The sequence below is a fragment of the Pseudorca crassidens genome, chromosome 2 (assembly GCF_039906515.1).
Source record: "Pseudorca crassidens isolate mPseCra1 chromosome 2, mPseCra1.hap1, whole genome shotgun sequence".
In the NCBI taxonomy this organism is placed as follows: domain Eukaryota; kingdom Metazoa; phylum Chordata; class Mammalia; order Artiodactyla; family Delphinidae; genus Pseudorca; species Pseudorca crassidens.
The window spans coordinates 134,507,873-134,527,856 of record NC_090297.1 but is presented as its reverse complement, the minus strand read 5'-3'; the positions used below and the strand labels follow the sequence as shown (position 1 = coordinate 134,527,856).

At 36.2% G+C, this 19,984-nt stretch overlaps 1 protein-coding gene across 1 annotated transcript in view; it reads right to left on the bottom strand.

The window, feature by feature from the left end:
* The window catches only part of TDRD5 (tudor domain containing 5), a 95,533-nt gene that overhangs the window by 14,444 nt on the left and 61,105 nt on the right, over positions 1–19,984 (bottom strand). The window contains exons 12-14 of the mRNA XM_067714513.1: positions 10,211–10,411; positions 9,553–9,711; positions 7,132–7,296 (exon numbers count right to left, since the gene is read on the bottom strand). Coding sequence (XP_067570614.1) covers positions 7,132–7,296; positions 9,553–9,711; positions 10,211–10,411 — 525 coding nt within the window. The remainder of the gene's footprint in view (positions 1–7,131; positions 7,297–9,552; positions 9,712–10,210; positions 10,412–19,984) is intronic.

The window sequence follows — 19,984 nt, the reverse complement described above, 5'->3', positions numbered from 1 at the left end:
GGCCACTTTCTAAGAGCAGGATATGGAACAAACTAACCCAATACTTAGATATAAACATAGAGAATTAGGCAAAATGAAAAGAGGAATATGTTCCACATGAAGGAATAAGACAAAACCCTAGGAAAGGAACTAAGTGAAGTGGATATAAGCAATTTACCTAATAAAGAGTTTAAGGTAATGATCATAAGTATGCTCAAAAAATGCAGACGAAGAATGGATGAACACAGTGAGAAGTTTAACAAAGAATTATAAAATATAAAGAAGACCCAAACAGAGCTGAAGAATACAATAACGGAAATAAAAAATACACTGGAATATCAACGGTAGACTATATGATACAGAGGAACATATCAGCAAACTGGAAGACAGAGTAGTGGAAATTACACAAACTGAACAGAAAAAATAATTTTTTAAAATGAAGATAGTTTAATAAGAGACCTCTGGGGGCATCAAGCATGCTAACATTCACATTATACAGGGGTCCTAGAAAGAGAAGAAAGAGAGAGAAAGGGGCAGAGAACTTACCTGAAGATGTAAATAGCTGAAAACTTCCCTAATTTGGGAAAGGAAACAGATATCCAGGTCCAGGAATCACAAAGAGTCCCAAACAAGATGAACTTAGAGGTCCATATCAACACACATTATAATTAAAATGATAGAAATTAAAGATAAAGAGAGAACCTTAAAAGCAGAGAGAGAAAAGCAACTAGTTACATATAAGAGAACTCCCATAAGACTATCAGCTGACTTCTCAGCAGAAACTTTGCAGGCCAGAAGGGAGTGGCATGATATATGTCTACAACCAAGAATACTCTATCCAGTAAGGCTATAATTCAGATTTGAAGGAGAGATAAAGAGTTTTAAAGACAAGGAAAAGCCAAAAGAGTTCAGCATCAGTTTTACAAGAAATGTTAAAGGAACTTCTCTAAGCAGAAAAGACCACAACTAGACATATAAAAATTATAAAAGGAAAATCTCATTGGTAAAAGCAAACATACAGTAAAGGCAGTAGATCAACTACTTATAAAGCTAACAGGAAGGTTAAAAGATAAAAGTAGTAAAATAATCTATAACCACAATAAGTAGTTAAGAGATACATAAAACAGAAAGATGTAAAATATGATGTCAAAAAACACTATATGTGAGGTAGGGGAAGGGAGTAAAACTGCAGGGTTGTTACAGTGTGTTTGAACTTGAGATCAGCAACTTAAAATAACTATATATATGTGCTTTTAAAACTTTACATATATGTGTGTGTGTGTGTGTACATATATACATATACACACACACATACAGAGAGCAAGAGAGGGATAGGGAGGGAGGAAAAGGGGGAGAGTTAGTTATATATAAACCTCATGGTAACCCCAAACCAAAACTCTATAATAGGTATACACAAAGAGAAAGGAATCCAAACATAACACTAAAGATAGTCATCAAATCACAAGGGAAATGAGCAAAAGAAGAAAGGAACGAAAAGAACTACCAGAACCAATCAACAAAATGGCAATAAGTATATATCTATCAATAACCGCTTTAAATGTAAATGGACTAAATGCTCCAATCAAAAGATGCAAAGTGGCTGAATGGATTTAAAAAAAAAAAAAAGACCCATCTAAATGCTGCCTACAAGAGACTCACATCAGATCTAAAGACACACACAGACTGAAAGGGAGGGGATGGAAAAAAGATATTCCATGCAAATGGAAATGAAAAGAAAGCTAGGTTAGCAATACTTATATCAGACAAAATAGACTTAAAACAAAGACTGTAACAAGAGACAAAGAAGGATATTACATAATGATAAAGAGATTAATCTAACAAGAAGATGTTACAATTGTAAATATATACACACCCAACTCTGGAGCACATAAATACATAAAGCAAATATTAATAAACATAATGGATTTTATTATAAACAATAATAGTAGGGGACTTTAACACTCCACTTACATCAATGGACAGATCATCCAGATAGAAAAATTAATAAGGAAACAATGGCCTTAGATGACACAGACCAACTGGACTTAATAGAGGTATATAGAATATTCCATCCAAAAGCAGCAAAATCACATTCTTTGGATGTGCACATGGAACATTCTGCAGGATGGATCACATGCTAGGCCACAAAACAAGTCTCAATAAATTTAAGAAGACTGACATCATATTAAGCATTTTCTGACCACAATGGTATGAGACTATGGAAGTCAACTACAAGAAAAAGCTGCAAAAAACACACCAACACATGGAGGCTAACCAATATGCTACTAATCAAAAATGGGTCACTGAAGAAATCAAAGAGGAAATTTTACAAATACCTGGAGACAAATGAAAATGGAAACACAATGATCTAAAAAATCTATGGGATGCAGCAAAAGCAGTTCTAAGAGGGAAGTTTATAACAATACAAGCTACAAACAAGAAAACAAGGAAACAAGAAACATCTCAAATATACAATATAACCTTATATCTACAGGAACTAGAAAAAGAGAAACAAACAAAACCCAAAGTTAGTAGAAGGAAGGAAATAATAAAGATCAAAATATTGTAGAAATAAATGAAAGAGAGACTAAAACAATAGAAAAGATCAATGAAACTAAGAGCTGGTTCTTTGAAAAGATAAACAAAATTGATAAACCTTTAGCCAGACTCATCAAATAAACAGAATCAGAAATGAAAGAGGAGAAGTTACAACTGATACCCCAGAAATACAATCATACAAGACTACTAAGAACAATTATACACCAATAAATTGGACAACCAAGAAGAAATGGATAAATTCCTAGAAACATGCAACCTTCTAAGACTGAATCAGGAAGAAATAGAAAATCTCAACAGACCTATTACTAGTAATGAAATTGACTCAGAAGTTGAAAAAAACTCCCAACAAATAACAGTCCAGGACGAGATGGCTTCACAGGTGAATTTTACCAAACATTTAAAGAAGAATTAAAACCTATCCTTCTCAAATTATTCCAAAAAATTGAAGAGGAAGGAATGCTTCTGCATTAATTCTATGAGGTCAGCATCACCCTGATACCAAAACCAGACAAAGACACCACAAAAAAAGAAAATTACAGGCCAATATCACTGATGAAGCACTAAACTTGTAATTACCATACAACTCAACAATTGCGCTCCTGGACATTTATTCCAGAGAACTTATGTCCACACAACAACCTGTGTACAGACATTCATAGCAGCTTCATTTGTAATAGCTAAAAACTAGAAATAGCCCAAATGTCCTTCAACAGGTCAATGATGAAACAAACTATGACACATACATGCCATGGAATACTACTCAACAATGAAAAGATCTAACTATTGATACATGCAATTACTTGAATTATACTGTGTGAAAATAGCCAATTTCAAAAGGTTACATACTATATGATTTTACATAGCATTTTTTTTTGTGTGTGTGGTACGCGGGCCTCCCACTGCTGTGGCCTCTCCCATTGTGGAGCACAGGCTCCGGACGTGCAGGCTCAGCGGCCATGGCTCACGGGCCCAGCTGCTCCGCGGTACGTGGGATCCTCCCAGACCGGGGCACAAACCCACGTCCCCTGCATCAGCAGGCGGACGCTCAACCACTGCACCACCAGGGAAGCCCTTACATAGCATTTTTAAATGACAAAATTTTATAAATGGAGAACCAATTAGTGGGGAGAGGGGTGGTGGGAGGGAGTGGGTGGATGGATATAAATGGGGCAACACAGGGACCCTCGTGATGACAGAATTATCAGTATCTTGACTGTGCTGTTGCATACATGAACCTGCATGTGTTAATACTGTAGAGAACTAAATATACATACACACACACACACACACACACACAAATAAGTACAAGTAAAACTGGAGAAATCTGAACAAGATTGGTGGATTGCATCAATGTCAATATCCTGATCGTGACACTGTACTACAATTTTGTAAAATGTGACCACTGGGGGAAGTGGGTAAAGATTACATGAGATCTTTCTGTATTATTCCCTATAGCTGCACATGAATCTTTTAGTTACCACAATAGAAATGTCAATTAAAAAATAAAAAAGAAATAAAACTAATTCAACATTATCTTTGCCAGAAAACAGAAAAGGAAGAAATGCCTCTAGACTCATTTTATGAGGCCAGCATTACCCTGGTACTAAAACCATACAAAGATAGTACAAGAAAACTACAGGCCAATATCCTTCATGGAAATAGACATAACAATATTCAACAAAACATTAGCAAATGGAATCCATGGTGTATAAAAAGAATAATACACCATGACCAAATGGGGTTTATCCCAGGAAAGGCCAGTTTAATCCAATATTTAAAGATCAATTAATGTAATATACCATATTAATGCAATAAAGGAGAAAACATGATATCAACATATGCAAAAAAATCATTTAACAAAATTCACATCCATGCATGCATGATAAAACTTTTCATCAGGATAACAAAGACATCCTCTCTCACAACTCCTGTTCAACATCGTGTCTGAAATTCTAGCCAGTCCAATAATAAGGCAGGAAGGAAGATAAAGACACATAGATTGGAAAGGAAAAAATAAAGCTGTCCCAATTAGCAGACAACACTATTGTCTATGTAGAAAATCCCAAAGAAATCTACAAAACACCTCCTAGAACTAATAAATGAATTTAGCTAGTTCACATCATACAAGGTTGAAACACAAAAATCAATTTCTACATACTAACAATGAAAATATAGAAACTGAAATAAAAAGATATCATTTATAATTGCTCCCAAAGTAAATTAAATAATTAGGTAAGTATTACCTAAGTTAGCTTAATCTTTGTTAGCTTTAAATACCTAAAGATAAAACATGTTCTGTATATTAAAAACTGTAACACCTTGATAAAGGAATAAAAGAAAACCTAAATAAATATATATACTGTGCTCACAGATTAAAGATGTTAATTCTCCTCAAATTTACCTACAGATTTAATGCAATTCCAATAAAAATCCCAGATACAGATAAGTTGATTCTAAAATTTAAATGGAAAGGAAAAGGAACCATAATATTAAAAATAATTTTGAAAAAGAGTAAAGTAGGAAGAATCATACTACCTAATTTTAATAGGTATGAATCTACAGTAATCAAGACAGTATGCTACTGGCAAAGAAAGAGACGGATCAATGGAGCAAAATAAAGTCTAGGAATAGTCTCACACAAATATGGACATTTGATTTTTGGAAGGTCTACAAAGACAATTCAATGGAGAAAGCATAGTCTTCTCAACAAATAGCACTAGAACAATTAGACATCCATATGCAATAAAATGAAACTTAACCTAAATCTCACACCTTATAGTAAAATTAAGTCAAGATGTCTTGACACTGAAAACACTGTACATAAAAGAAAAAAACCTGATAAACTGAACTTTCTCAAAATTAAAAACCTTTCCTGTATGAAAGGCACCATTAAGAGAATGAAGTTACAAGTGGGAGAAAATATTTGAAAATCGCAAAACTGACAAAGGGCTATCCAGAACATATCCAGAACAAAAACCCAACAGTAAGAAAGAAAAAAAACAATAAAAAAATGGGCAAAAGACTTTAACAGGCATTTCACCAAGAAATACATGTGGATGGCAAATAAGCACTTGGTAAGATGGTCAGCATCACAGTCATTAGGGAAATGCAGAGTAAAACCACACTGGGATACTACTACACACCTATGAGAATGGCTAAAAATAAAAATTACTGACAATATCAAGTGCTGATAAGATATGGAGCAACCGGAACTCACACACTGCTGGTGGGAATGCAAAATGGTATACCCAGTCTGGAAAACAGTTTGACCACATAAACCAGCAATCCTACTCCTGATTATGTTTATAAAAAAACCTGTACACAAATATTTATAGAAGCTCTGTTCATAATTACCAAAACCTGAAATAACCAAAATGTCCTTCAGTGCATGAACGGATATACAAACTGTGGTACATCCATACAATAAAATACTACTCATCATCAAAAGAAATGAACTATTGACACATGCAACAATTTGGATGAAGGTACTATGCTGAATCAAAGAAACCCCTATTGGGAAGTTACATACTGTATGATTCCACTTATACGATAGTTCTGAAAAGGTAAAACTACAGTGACAGAAAACGTAAATGGTTGCTAGGGCGTTAGGGATTTGGGGAGATGTAATTATAAAGGGGTAGCACCAGGGAGCTTTTTCAGATGATGGAAGCATTCTGCATCCTGATTGTGGGGGTGGTTACATAAATCTATACGTGTATTGATAGGACAGTACTCTGTATACAAAGTCAATTGTGTACTGTATGTTGATTTAAAGAGAAAGAAATATTAATACCAGAGAAAATAAAAGTTATGCAGGAAAGGAAAATTTGCCATAACATACTACTTGGCTGTAAATAGCATTTACAGAGTCATAGCAATAAAATATTGAATGGTGATCTAATGGAAAGTTTGATATAACTATATTAGTAAGATGATGGTGGGGGAACAGAAAGGATATTTTTGTGGTGGGGGAGAAGGGATGAAAGAGAACTAAACCCTCATCTCTAGTAGGAAGAAGGGCATACATACTTAAAACTGAAGAATCAGGAAATAACATAAGCATGCTATTTAATGAAAGAAATCGAGGTAAATTCCAAAAAAAGCAGCTAAAAGAGATGAAAATGGTTGCTCGGTGAAATAGGAAATGTAGGGGAAGGGGTTATAGGGAACTCTAAGCTGTGTGTACACAAACATTTGTTTGTTTTTTTTAAAGCTGTGAATACATAAACATTTGATTAAAATAAAGTATATCCTTCAAAAAAGTTGTCAACATTTTTCCTGATGGGTTTTCTTAATACCGTTTCTCAATACTAGTTTCCATTCACTGCATAATTCTTGAAGACTGTCCAGAGAGATGGGATAGTAAAACACATCGAAGTCAAATAACGGCGTTTCTTTTTTCGTGATCAAGGCTATATTGCTGCAACTTTGGTCTTGGTGACTGTTGAAGAATTTGTAATTCATCTGTGGGAGATGCTCTGATGGCACTGGAGCAGTAGGGTTTAAAGAGCTATGTTATTCCAGTAACCTTCACTTATGAATTAATTACATTACATTAATTACATTAAAAAAAACTATCTTCCCTTCTCCTACCTCATTTTCTTCCTTCAGATCTTGTAGCTCGGAGATGGAACACTTTGGATCGTCTTCACAGCTCTTCTCTTGGGTTTTCAAAGAATTGAATTCAGAATCCTTTAACGGCTGCTTTGAGGTGATTGACTTAAGGTGACTGAAAGCCTTTTCATCATTAATATGTTGCTAGTAGATAGGAAAGAGAAATTATTTTATTTTCTATACTATTTCTAAAATCTACTTGCCTATAAATTCTGAGGGGAATTTTTTTCTATGGTTCATGCATATGCCGTATTATTTTCTAACTTTATGCATGACCCTAGGTCTTCCCATCCTACTAAACTAGTTCAGGCCGAAAAACATTTATGGAGTACAGATTACGTAATGTGTACATGGTAGCTCTGTGGATATAAAGATGAATGCAACAGGTCTCAGCTCTAAAGGAACTCAAAATATAGCAATGAAGACACACAATCAGATAATCACAGCACAACCTTCAGTGTACAGCCAACACAGAGATATGACCAAAATATCACTGGGGAAGGAGGATGTCTGCGAATTAAAGGAGATAACGCAAATTGTTAGGATGCCTAAAAGAAGAGTAGGAATTACAGGGAACTCGGTGTATAGAGGTAGGTGTATGTGTGTGTATCTGTGTGTGTAGCATATGGGAGTCTTGATATGTTAAAATATAGGCTGGGATAGGATAGAGGAGCTTTGGACCTTATCTTTTTTCAGAAAAGATGGCCTTATTTCATTTTCAGGACTGAACTATGATTATTTAAAGACATCAAACAGTGATGATAAGATATTCTAAAAACTTTTAAGGTTGAATTCAACTCACTATTTAAGAATCAGGAAATATAACTGTTCTAATCAAATAATAACTAGCAAAAATTCAGGTTTCAGAAAGCCAAACAAGCCCAATTAATTTTAACTAATTTTATTTTATTATTATTTTTTAATAAATTTATTTATTTATTTTTGGCTGCATTGGGTCTTCGTTGGCTGCATTGGGTCTTCACTGCTGTGCATGGGCTTTCTCTAGTTGTGGCGAGTGGAGGCTACCGTTCGTAGCAGTGTGTGGGCTCCTCATTGCGGTGGCTTCTCTTGTTGTGGAGCATGGGCTCCAGGCGCACGGGCTTCAGTAGTTGTTGCGCACGGGCTCAGTAGTTGTGGCTCGTGGGCTCTAGAGTGCAGGCTCAGTAGTTGTGGCGCATGGGCTTAGTTGCTCTGTGGCATGTGGGATCTTCCCGGACCAGGGCTCAAACCCGTGTCCCCTGCATTGGCAGTTGGATTCCTAACCACTGTGCCATCAGGGAAGTCCACTAATTTTAAACTAAAATGAAATCTAAAATGTTGACATCATTTTAAACATGCAGCAGTAAACATTCATACATATTTTTCAGAGTAGGTTAATCTCTCAGTAGTCAAATGGCCTTTTAAAAAATTTTTTTATTGAAATATAGTTGATTTACAATGTTGTGCTAGTTTCAGGTGTATAGCAAAGTAGCCTTTCCTTTTTATCTTTTCTAATAGTAAAAGTCCGCTAAAAAAATAACATCATCCCTATAATTTAAAAAGTCAGATATATAAAACATACTTACATAAAATAATATTTTCATATTTTATTCAAAGAAAAAAGCTTTGCTGTGTCCAAAAAAATAAATTTTGGGCTCTCAAAGTGAACCCAATCTATATTCTTAGCCCAGTATTTGTTGCCATGAGGAATATGAGACTCAGAGGACATGTCTATTTATCTGCTCATTTGTTGAAAAATCATTTAACTTATTACTTACTAATGTGCTTCACTTTACTTATATCTAAAATAGGGATCTTAAAGCACCAATCTGGTAAAGTGGTTGTGAAGATTAAATTAACTAGTACATGCAAGTACTTAGAACAGTGCCTGCCGTGCAGTATGAGTTCAATAAGTGTCGGTTATTTTTTTTTTATTATTGGTATTGTGGGATGGAATAATACATAATATTATTATTACTGTGGGTAGGAGTTGCCACAAGGTTTACAGAGAAAGTAAGAAATGAGAATACTTCAAGAAGAATCTAAGGAGTGTAGAGGGAAGAACAGCATTTGGGTCAGTGCAGGTAAGGTCACAACTGCAGCAAGGCAGCAGTGGAATTCAGTGTATGAGAGAAATCATACAGGAAAAGCATGGCTGAAGTAAAGGTTTAAACCAGCAAATGATGAGAGACAAGATAACTGTTAAGATTACTGCATAGTTTCCAAACTCTCCTAGGTTAGGAATGCCTCAGTTTTGTCATCAGTAAAATAAGGTTAATTATAGTCACTACATCACAGGGATTTTATAAGTATTAAATAATATATTTAAAGTGCCTTTTATAGTGTTTGGCATATAGTAAGTACTCATTAAGTATTAACAATAATAAAAAGAATATGATGATGTTTGCAAAAACCTCTTACCGTGGTATATAATTCTCTCTCTTTTGATTGTGGATTTATCTCTCGATCTTCATTAAAATAGTGCTGCTGGGAAGGAAAACCCAGTTCTGTCAGGACAATGTCCTCTGGCCCTGCACTGGATTTAGCGTATAAAGTTAAAGGGTTGAGGTCTCTGAAACCCTAGGATTAAAAAAATACGAAGGAAATTTAGTTTCTCAGAGAAAAAGTGAAAAAGTTAGCACTTCATAATTTTCAAATGTTGTGGAAATGCATTATCTTCTAAAATTTAAGTCAGATTTTTTTCTATAGTGATAGTTTTTGCTAGCCACAAAAATTATCAACATCAATATTAATGAAAATGTAGACACTGCTATCAATAATTACAAAATAAGAGACTGTTGCACTTCTCTAAGAAAACTTCAGAAAATTAAATAATTGGGGGTAAGACAGAATCCTCAATCAATTATTTAAAATAAAAGTATATTCTAAAGGAAAATAAGGCAAACGTAGTTTTTTGTGATCATGTGAAAATTAAGAAAGTGCTCTGCATTAAGAAGGCAGGAATCTCACAGATATCGCTAAAGAATAAATCAAATAACCTTCAGTATTAAATTCTCTTATACCTTAAACTGTTGAGATTAAATACAATACATTACAAAATACATCCAGACTGCTCCACCTTAGAAGGAACATTTTCTTGGCATACAATAGCATGGCCCTCTGTTCTCAAGACATGATGGAAATAGATGTCTTCATGTGAGGACGTATCACACAGAAAAATGTTAAGGATTCCATCTACATATTCATCCACTACCCCCACTAATGGCTTCAAACCACACAACTTCTGGAACTGCAAAATAGCTCCGGATGTCCAATGTTCCTGAAACACAAACAAGATATGAGATTCAGATGACAGATGCAAACATGAATTATAAAAAACATATACAAAAATGAATTCCTAATGAACTAGAGATTTTAGTGGGAAAATCAAAGCATGAAAATACTAAAATAACACATTTGAGGATATTTATGATTTGGGGATGAGAAAAGTCAGAATAAAGGAAAAATGATGAAAATGGGATAATGGGAAAAAATTTATTTTAATGTGATGAAAAACTTTCATGTTTGGAAATGTTTGAGTTAGATTATTGGAACAACCCTCCTACAGAAACTAAATATTCTAGATAAAATATTTTTTAAATATGTCCCCAAAGCATCAAAGAACTGACAAAAGTGTAACAAATTATCAGGCCAAAATTAAAGGGAAAGTGGGAACTATTTTTGCCTTCAGGGTACGTGCTAATCCAGGCAAATCTTCACTTCGGTTTTGATGGTCTCACAGGTCAAAGAGGACAGAAATCAAAGCCAGTAACCACCCCGAGAAGGGAGTCCCTAGGGGTTCATGCTCAGGATAAGGAGGAAAAGAAATAAACTAGCCTTCACATGGATTTGCAGCTCAATTTTCACATCACCTGGGTGATACACAAATCCTCAGGTTGTTCCTTTAAATTAACATGGCTCCAGACTGGTCGTACTGCTAGATACCTGGCAGAAGCGAATGTAAATCTCTCTGGAGGTAGGCAATCTCAATCTGTATTCAACCATTTTTACAAAAATTTTTAAAAGTCAATGAGCAGTACACAGACAAAGATAAAAAGCATATAAAGAGACAATGAATCACAAGGAAGAACAAAGAGAAACAACATAACTAATACAAAACCTCAAAAACTTTAGATATTTGAATTTCCAGATGAATTATAAAAGAACTAACATACTATGCTTAAAATAAAAAAACAAAATTAATTTGAAAGCTTCTGCGGAGACCTGCAATCTATTTAAAATTGATCTAGCAGAATTAAAGAACCAAGAGAACTTTTAGAAAGTAACAATATAATAACCAAAATTAAAAAATAGGTTTATTCAATAGCAGATTAGGTAGAATTAAAGAGTGTATCAGTAAAGTGGAAGGCGATTTGGAAAAGTTACCCAGAATGCAACACAGAAGACAGAAATATGTAACATACAGAAGAGAGGTTAAAAGATATGGAAGGTAAATTGAGAAGGTTTAACATACTTTTAATTATTCTAGAAAAAGAGAGGCAGAAACAGAGAGAGAGAGAGGGAATATAAATATGAATATGGGGAAATGACAATAATTGAAGAGATAATGGCTGGGAATTAGCCAGATTTAATGAAAAGTAACAATGCACAGATAAAAAGTCCAATGTACCACAAAGTACGATAAATAAGAATAAATCCACACATAATCATATTAAAACTGAAGAACACGGTTTTCAGACTTCAGAAACATGTTAGAGTGGAAAAACTACCTTTGTCTTCCCCTTTCAATCTACATTCAATGAAACATCCACAACTCAACAAAGGTGTCTCCGCCCAACACAATAGGGCACTGGAGAATTCCACACATCTACACACCCAAAGCTGGGTGTACTGGAACGCACAGTGGGGGCAAGGGAACCTCAGAGCCCGTGCCTGCAATCCTGGCCCTTCAACTGAGGCAGCGGAGCCCATAGCTTCAGAGAACCCAGTAGCAGCAGGGAAGGTGGTGCACACACTGTGGCCACCTGACCACTCCCGGCACCCATGACCACAGGCAAGTGGGGAGCAGCGGCAGTGGGGCCCGCCACCCTGTCCCTCCAGCATCTGAGGCGCCCATGACCCCTCCTCCCATCCCCCTTCCCCCACAGAAGATCCTGTGTCTCAAGGGATCCCAGACACAAGGAAAGAGCCAACCGTCCTGGTGACGACAGCGGCTCTGGCAGAAGCATGGCAGCAACGACCCTGGTGGCACAAAAAGCAACAAAGAAGGCATAGAGCCACACCTATTACAGGGTAGGTGGAGGCTGAAAAGTGCTAACTCTCAAATATGACCAGAGGCAGCTCAAGGAAGAGAAACCGAAAACTTGTGTGATGGTGCCACCTACCGGAGGGAATTTAACTCCTAACCTGTCATTTAATATTAAATGCACTGGCTCAAGAACACTTCATCAAACAACATGAAGGGCCACAGTGACATGGTACCACAAAAAGACAATGACAATTCTCCAGAAACCAAAGTTATGGAATGTTCCAATTTAACTGATAGCGAATGCAAAATAGCTGTTGTGAAGAAATTCAATGAGCTAAAAGAAAACTCAGAAAGGCAGTTTAATGAGCTCAGGAATAAAATGAATGAACAGAAGGAATACTTTACCGAAGAGACTGAAACTTTAAAAAAGCACCAAATAGAAATTCTGGAGCTGAAGAACTCAATAAATGAGATGAAGAATACATTAGTCTGGGACTAGAGCAGACCATATGGAAGAGAAAATTAGTGAGCTTGAAGACAGAAATCTAGAAATGATACAAGTAGAAGAGGAAAGGGAAGATATTTAAAATGAGGAAATCCTACAAGAGCTCTCCAACTCTTTAAGGACAGGCAACATTAGGATAATGAGTATCCCAGAAGGAGAACAGAGGGAAAAGACAGCAGAGAGATTATTTAAAGAAATAATACAAACCTGGGGAAGAAACTGGATATACAAGCCCATGAAGCTAAGAGAATATCTAATTACCCCTATGCAAAAAGACCTCCTCCAAGACATAATATTAAAATTGTCAAAAGTCAATGACAAAGAATTTTAAAGGCAGCCAGGGAAAAAAGAATGGTGACCTACAAAGGAGCCCCCATTAGGCTACCAGTAGATTCTCAGCAGAAACGCTACAGGCCAGGAGGGAGTGGAATGACATTCTCAAAATACTAAAAGATAAAAACTGTCAGCCATGAATACCCTATTTCAGCAAAGTTATCATTCAGATATGAAGGAGAAACAAAGACTTTCCCAGACCAACAAAAGCTGGAGGAGTTCATCAACACTAGACCTGCCTTACAAAACATGTTGAAAGGAGCTCTTCAACCAGAAAAAAAAATGGCAAAAATACAAAAAACTTTGAGCAAAGTAATAACAAGACAGAACTGGAAAACTGCAACTCTCTATCAGAATAGATTTTTAAACACTTTATTAATAAATAGTATAAAATCTAAAGGGAGAAAAACAAATATAGCTCTCTTAGTTTGATAACAACTCACAACATAAAAAGGGGTAATTTAAGAGAACAAAAACAAATTTTATAGGGGAAGAGGAAAAGGACGGCACTTGTATAGGTAAATGAATATAAGATGCTATCAGCAGAAAATGGACTATTTTAATTGACATGTCTCATACAAACTTCAGGGTAAACACAGAACATAAAAATAGAGCAGAGACACAAAAAACAGCAAAAGAGGAAGCTAAGAAAAATATCTTAGAAAACCACCAAACCAAAATGGCAGACAGAAACACAAGGAAAAAGAAACAATGGGGGGAAAAAAAAGAAACAATGGGAGAGTTAAAGCAACCAGAAAACAAAAGCTAAGAAGCCAACATCCAACTATCAATAATTGCCCTAAATGTAAATACACTAAATTCACCAATCAAAAGACACAGAGTGGCTGGATGGATTACAAAGCAAGACCCAACTAAATGTTCCCTCCAGGAGACTCACCTCAGCTCTAAATACAAACATAGGCTCAAAGTGAAGGGATGGAAGATGATTCTCCAAGAAAACAGCAGTCAAAAGAAAGTAGATATAGCCATACTCATATCAGGCAAAATAAACTTCAAATCAGAAAAGGTAACAAGAGACAAAAATGGACAGTATAATAAAGGGGAAAACACATCAAGGAGACGTAACAGCGATTAATATATTTGCACCTAATATAGGAGCACCAAAATATATAAAACAATTATTGATAGACCTAAAGAGAGAAATTGGCAGCAACATGTAATAGTAGAGGACTTTAATAACACCCCACTTACATCTATAGATAGATCATCCAGACAGAAAGTCAACAAGGAAACACTGGCCTTAAATGAAACAACAGACAAGATGAATTTGATAGATTTGTACAGAACATTCATTCCACCCAAATGCAGTAGACTATACATTCTTCTCAAGTGCACATGAAACTTTCTCAAGGATAAACCGTATGTTGGGATGCAAAACAAGTCTCACTAAATTTAAGAAGATTGAAATCATATCAAGTATCTTCTCTGATCACAATGGAATGAAATTAGAAATCAACTACAAGAAGAAAACTAGAAAAGTCACAAATACATGGAAACTGAGCAACATGCTACTGAACAACTATTGGGTCAATGAAGGAATCAAAGAAGAAATAAAAAATTACCTGAAGACAAATGAAAATGAAAATACAACATACCAAAATCTATGGGATGCAGCAAAAACATTACAAAGAGGGAAGTTTATAGCAATATAGACCTACCCTTAAGAAACAAGAAAAATCTCAAACAATCTAACCTTACAGCTAAAGAAACTAAAAACAGAAAAACAAAGGGCAAAGTTAGTAGAATGAAGGAAATAATAAAGATCAGAGCAGAAATACATAAAATAGAGAGTAAAAGGACAGTAGAAAAGATCAATGAACTAAGTGCTGGTTCTTCAAAAACATGAACAAAATTTGACAAACCGTTAGCTAGACTCACTAAGAAAAAAGAGAGAAGGTCCTGATAAATAAAATCAAACAAAAGGCAGAAATAACAACAGATATCACATAAATATAAGATTGTAAAAGAATATTATGAACAGCTATATACCAACAAATTAGACAGTCTAGAAGAAATGAACAAATTCTTAGAATCATACAAACTTCCAAGACTGAATCAGGAAGAAATAGAGAATCCGAATAGACTGATCACTAGCACAGAGACTGAAACAGTAATCAAAAGCTCCCAAAAAAACAAAAGTCCAGGACCAGAAAGCTCCACAGGTAAACTCTACCAAACAGTCATAGAAGATTTAATACCTATCCTTTTCAAAGTATTCTATAAAACTGAAGAGAAGGGAACATTTCCTAACTCATTTTAAGAGGCCAACATCACCCTGATACCAAAAGCAGACAAAGACAACACAAAAAAAGAAAATTCAGGCCACTATCTCTAATGAACATAGATGCAAAATCCTCAACAAAATATTAGCAAACTGAATTCAACAGTACATCAAAAAGATCATACTCCATGATTAAGTGGGATTTATTCCATACAAGAATGGTTCAATATTCACAAATCAATCAATGTGATACACCACATTAACAAAATGAAGGATAAAAGCCATATGATCATCTCACTGGATGCAGAAAAGGCATTTGACAAGATTCAAAGCCCATTTATGATAAAAACTCTCAATAAAGAGGATACAGAAGGGACATATCCTCAACACAGTAAGGGCCACATATAACAAACCCCCAGCTAACATCACACTCAAAGGAAAAAAATTGAAAGCTATTCCCCTAAGATCAGGAACAAGACCAGGATGCCCGTTCTCGCCACTTTTATTCAACACAGTGTTGGAAGTCCTAGCCAGAGCAATCAGGCAAGAAAAAGAAATAAAAGGCATCCAAATTGGAAAGGAAGGGGTAAAACTGTCACTATTTGCAGATGACATGATTTTATATAGAGAAAACCCTGAAGACTCCATCAAAAAACTCTTAGAAATAATAAATGAGTAAAGTAACAGGATACAAAATCAATATATAAAAATTTGTTGCATTTCTATATGCTAACAATGACCTAGCAGAAAGAGAAATTAAGAAAATCCCATTTGCAATTGCAACAAAATAAAACATTTAGGAATAAATTTAACCAAAGAGGTGCAAGATCTGTATATTGAAAACTATAGGGACTTCCCTGGTGGTGCAGTGGTTAAGAATCCACCTGCCAATGCAGGAGACACAGGTTTGATCCCTGGTCCAGGAAGATCCCACATGCCGCAGAACGGCTGGGCCCGTGGGCCATGGCCGCTGAGCCTGCGCATCCGGAGCCTGTGCTCCGCAACGGGAGAGGCCACAACAGCGAGAGGCCCGCGTACCGCAAAAAAAAAAAAAAAAAAAGGGCAGAGGAACAGAATAGACATTTTTCCAAAGAAGACATACGTATGGTCAACAGGTACATGAAAAGATGCTCAACATCACTAATTACTATGGAAATGCAAAACAAAACCATAATAAGATAGCACCTCACACCTGTCAGAATGGCTATTATCAAAAAGGCAAGAAATAAGTGGTGGCAAGGATGTGGAGAAAAAGGGAAACCTGTTGGTGGGAATGTAAACTGGTACCTCCACTATGGAAGACAGTACAGAGAGTCCTCAAAAAATTAAGATTAGAACTATCATATGATCCAGCTATCCCACTTCTGGGTATTTATTCAAAGAATATGAAAACACTGATCTGAAAACATACCTCAACCCCCATGTTCTTTGGCATTATTTACAATACCCAAGATATGGAAACAACTGAAGTGCCCATCAACAGACGAATGGTAAAGAAGATGTGGTATATATGTACATAATGGAATACTGCTCAGCTTTAAATATATATATATAAATGTCTTGCCATTTGCAACAACATGGATGGAACTTGAGCATTTTATGCTAAGTAAAATAAGTCAGATAGAGAAAGAGAACTACCACATGATGCCACTGATGTGGAGTATCAAAAAAAAAACGAATAAACAAACAAACAAAAATAAAATAATGTACAAACCAAACCAAACAAAAACAAATACATATATATGGAGAACACAGTAGTGATTACCAGAGGGGAAGGGGAAGCGGGGAGGGCAAAATGGGTAAAGGGGGTCAGGCCAACTACGGTTACAGATGGAAAATAAATTTTTGGTAGTGAACACGTGGTAGGGTATCCAGAAGTAGAAATATAATGTTGTACACGTGAAACTTATATAAGGTTATAAATCAACATTACCTCAATTACAAATAAATAATTTTGTTTCCTAAAGAGTAAATTTACAAGTTTCAATTTCATTAGCAGATAGTTTTAATGCCATCCTGAAATTGTTAAAAGCATAGTATCCTTTGAAAAAATATCCTAGGGCTTCCCTGGTGGCACAGTGGTTAAGAATGTGCCTGCCAATGCAAGGGACACGGGTTCAAGCCCTGGTCCTTTAAGATCCCACATGATGCGGAGCAACTAAGCCTGTGTACCACAACTACTGATCCTGCGCTTGAGAGCCCGTGAGCCACTGAGGTTGCGTGCCACAGCTACTGAAGGCCGCGCGCCTAGAGCCTGTGCTCTGTAACAAGAGAAGCCACCGCAATGAGAAGCCTGCGCACCGCAACAAAGAGTAGCCCCTGCTCGCCACAGCTAGAGAAAGCCCGTGCACAGCAACAAAGACCCAAAGCAGCCAAAAATAAATAAATAAATACATAAATTTATAAAAAAGAAAGAAAGAAGAGATATCCTGGATTATTGAGGTCTTTCTTCTATACAGATAGCAAATATCTATAAAATAAAAATCTATCCTGCTTTTTAAAAAAGCTGAAGAACACAAGTAACAAATACAAAATTTTAAAAACAGCCTCAGACAAAAAGGATATTGCCTTCAAAGGAACATCCATTAGATGGACAGCTGGCTTAAATATCATAAGGGAAACCAGAAGCCAGTGTAATGATAACTTCCACGTAATGAAGATAGTAACTACCAACCTAGAATTCTATACCTACTGAACATATCTTTCAAGAATAAGCACAAAATGATATTTTCAGGTGAACATAACTGAGTTTGCCATCAATAAACCCTCACAAAATGAAATCCTAAAAGATACAGTTCAAATAGAAAGAAAATGTTCCCAGAGGGTTTGAGCAGCAAGACTGAAGAGTTAAGAGACTGAGAAATACGTGACTAAATCTAAATGGATTTGTTATTATTATATGCAGTTATTTTCTTGAGAGGTTAAAAACAATAATGTTAATTACAAAACAAAAATAGATCAGAAGAGGACATTAAAGAAATTCGTGTTCTAATGTCCTTGTATTGCTACACACATATGCTGTACTTCCTAATCACTGAAATAACATAGTGGAATGATTAAAAACCTCTTCAAAATAAGGCGTACAAGGTGAGAAAAATAATAGGTAAGCCAGTGACTTTTCACTAGGGCCACTGGGTTCTCTCCAGTGCTTGCGAAGTTTAGCTGTCATCTAAGGATTTGGGCAGATTTTATATCCGTACAATGATTTTGGAATGCACCCATTCTATGGCTCCCTCCCTTTAAGTATTACACCCTAACTTCTAGCTGTTTTGCTATTCCCAAACAATGTCCTCTAATCCTGCAAGCCAGCAAGGCTGTAGACTGGGGAGTGACCTCAGGAAAGAAGCTGAAAAATTCCTGACTCACCTATTGCGGTTTGACTTCCAAGGGTAGACTTCTACTTTTCTGCCTGCTTTAGATTTTGTATATGAGAGTATTAGCTCACCAAACCAGAAAAAAGATATAGAAATAAAGACATGAATGAGATACATTCAGTTAAAAAAATTTATTGAGCACCTACCATGCACCAAACATTGATCTAGGCACTGGAGATACAGTGGTAAATATGACAGACAATATCCCTGATCTCAGGAATTACAATGTTGTATGTGAACAAACAATTAAAATAATACCAGATAGTGTTATAAAGATAAAACAAGGGACTTCCCTGGTGGTCTAGTGGTTAAGAATCTGTCTTGCAATGCAGGGGATGCCAGTTCGATCCCTGGTTGGGGCACAAAGATTCCACATGCCATGGGGCAGAAAGCCCGTGCACCACAACTACTGAGTCCATGTGCTCTGGAGTCCGTGAGCCAAAACTAGAGAGCCCATGTGCCACAACTACTGAGCCCGCACATTCTGGAGCCCATGCACCACAACTAGAGAGCCCGCGTACTGCAACTAATGAGCCTACACACTCTGGCGCCCGCACGCCACAACTAGAGAGAAGCCCACACACTGCAACAAAGAGCCCGTGTGCCTCAACTAAAGATCGCGCATGCCACAACTAAGACCTGATGCAGCCAATAAAGAAAGAAAGAAAGAAATATTAATGGTACAGATGAACCTATTTGCAGGGCAGACATAGAGAATGCACGGGTGGACACAGTGGGCAAAGGGGAGGGTGGGATGAATTGGGATATTAATTTTGACATACATACACTACTATGTGTAAAATAGATAGCTAGTGGGAACCTGTTGTATAACACAGGGAGCTCAGCCCGGTGCTCTGTGATGGCCTAGGTGGGTGGGATGGGTGGAGGAGGGAGGTCCACGAGGGAGGGGATGTGTGTATTCTTATGGCTGATTCACTTCACTGTGCGACAGAAACTAGCACAACACTGTAAAGCAATTATAGTCCAACTAAAATAAATAAACATTTTTTTTTTTAAAAAAAAGATAAAACAAAATGATGATGAATGACTGAAGAGGAAGAGTGCACTTTAAATTGACTGGTCAAGGAAGTCCTTCTTGGGGAAATAACATTTGGGCTTAAATTTGAACGACAAGAAGGAGCCAACCATGAGAATTCTTTGAATAAGTTATTTCAGTGACCAGCATGGGC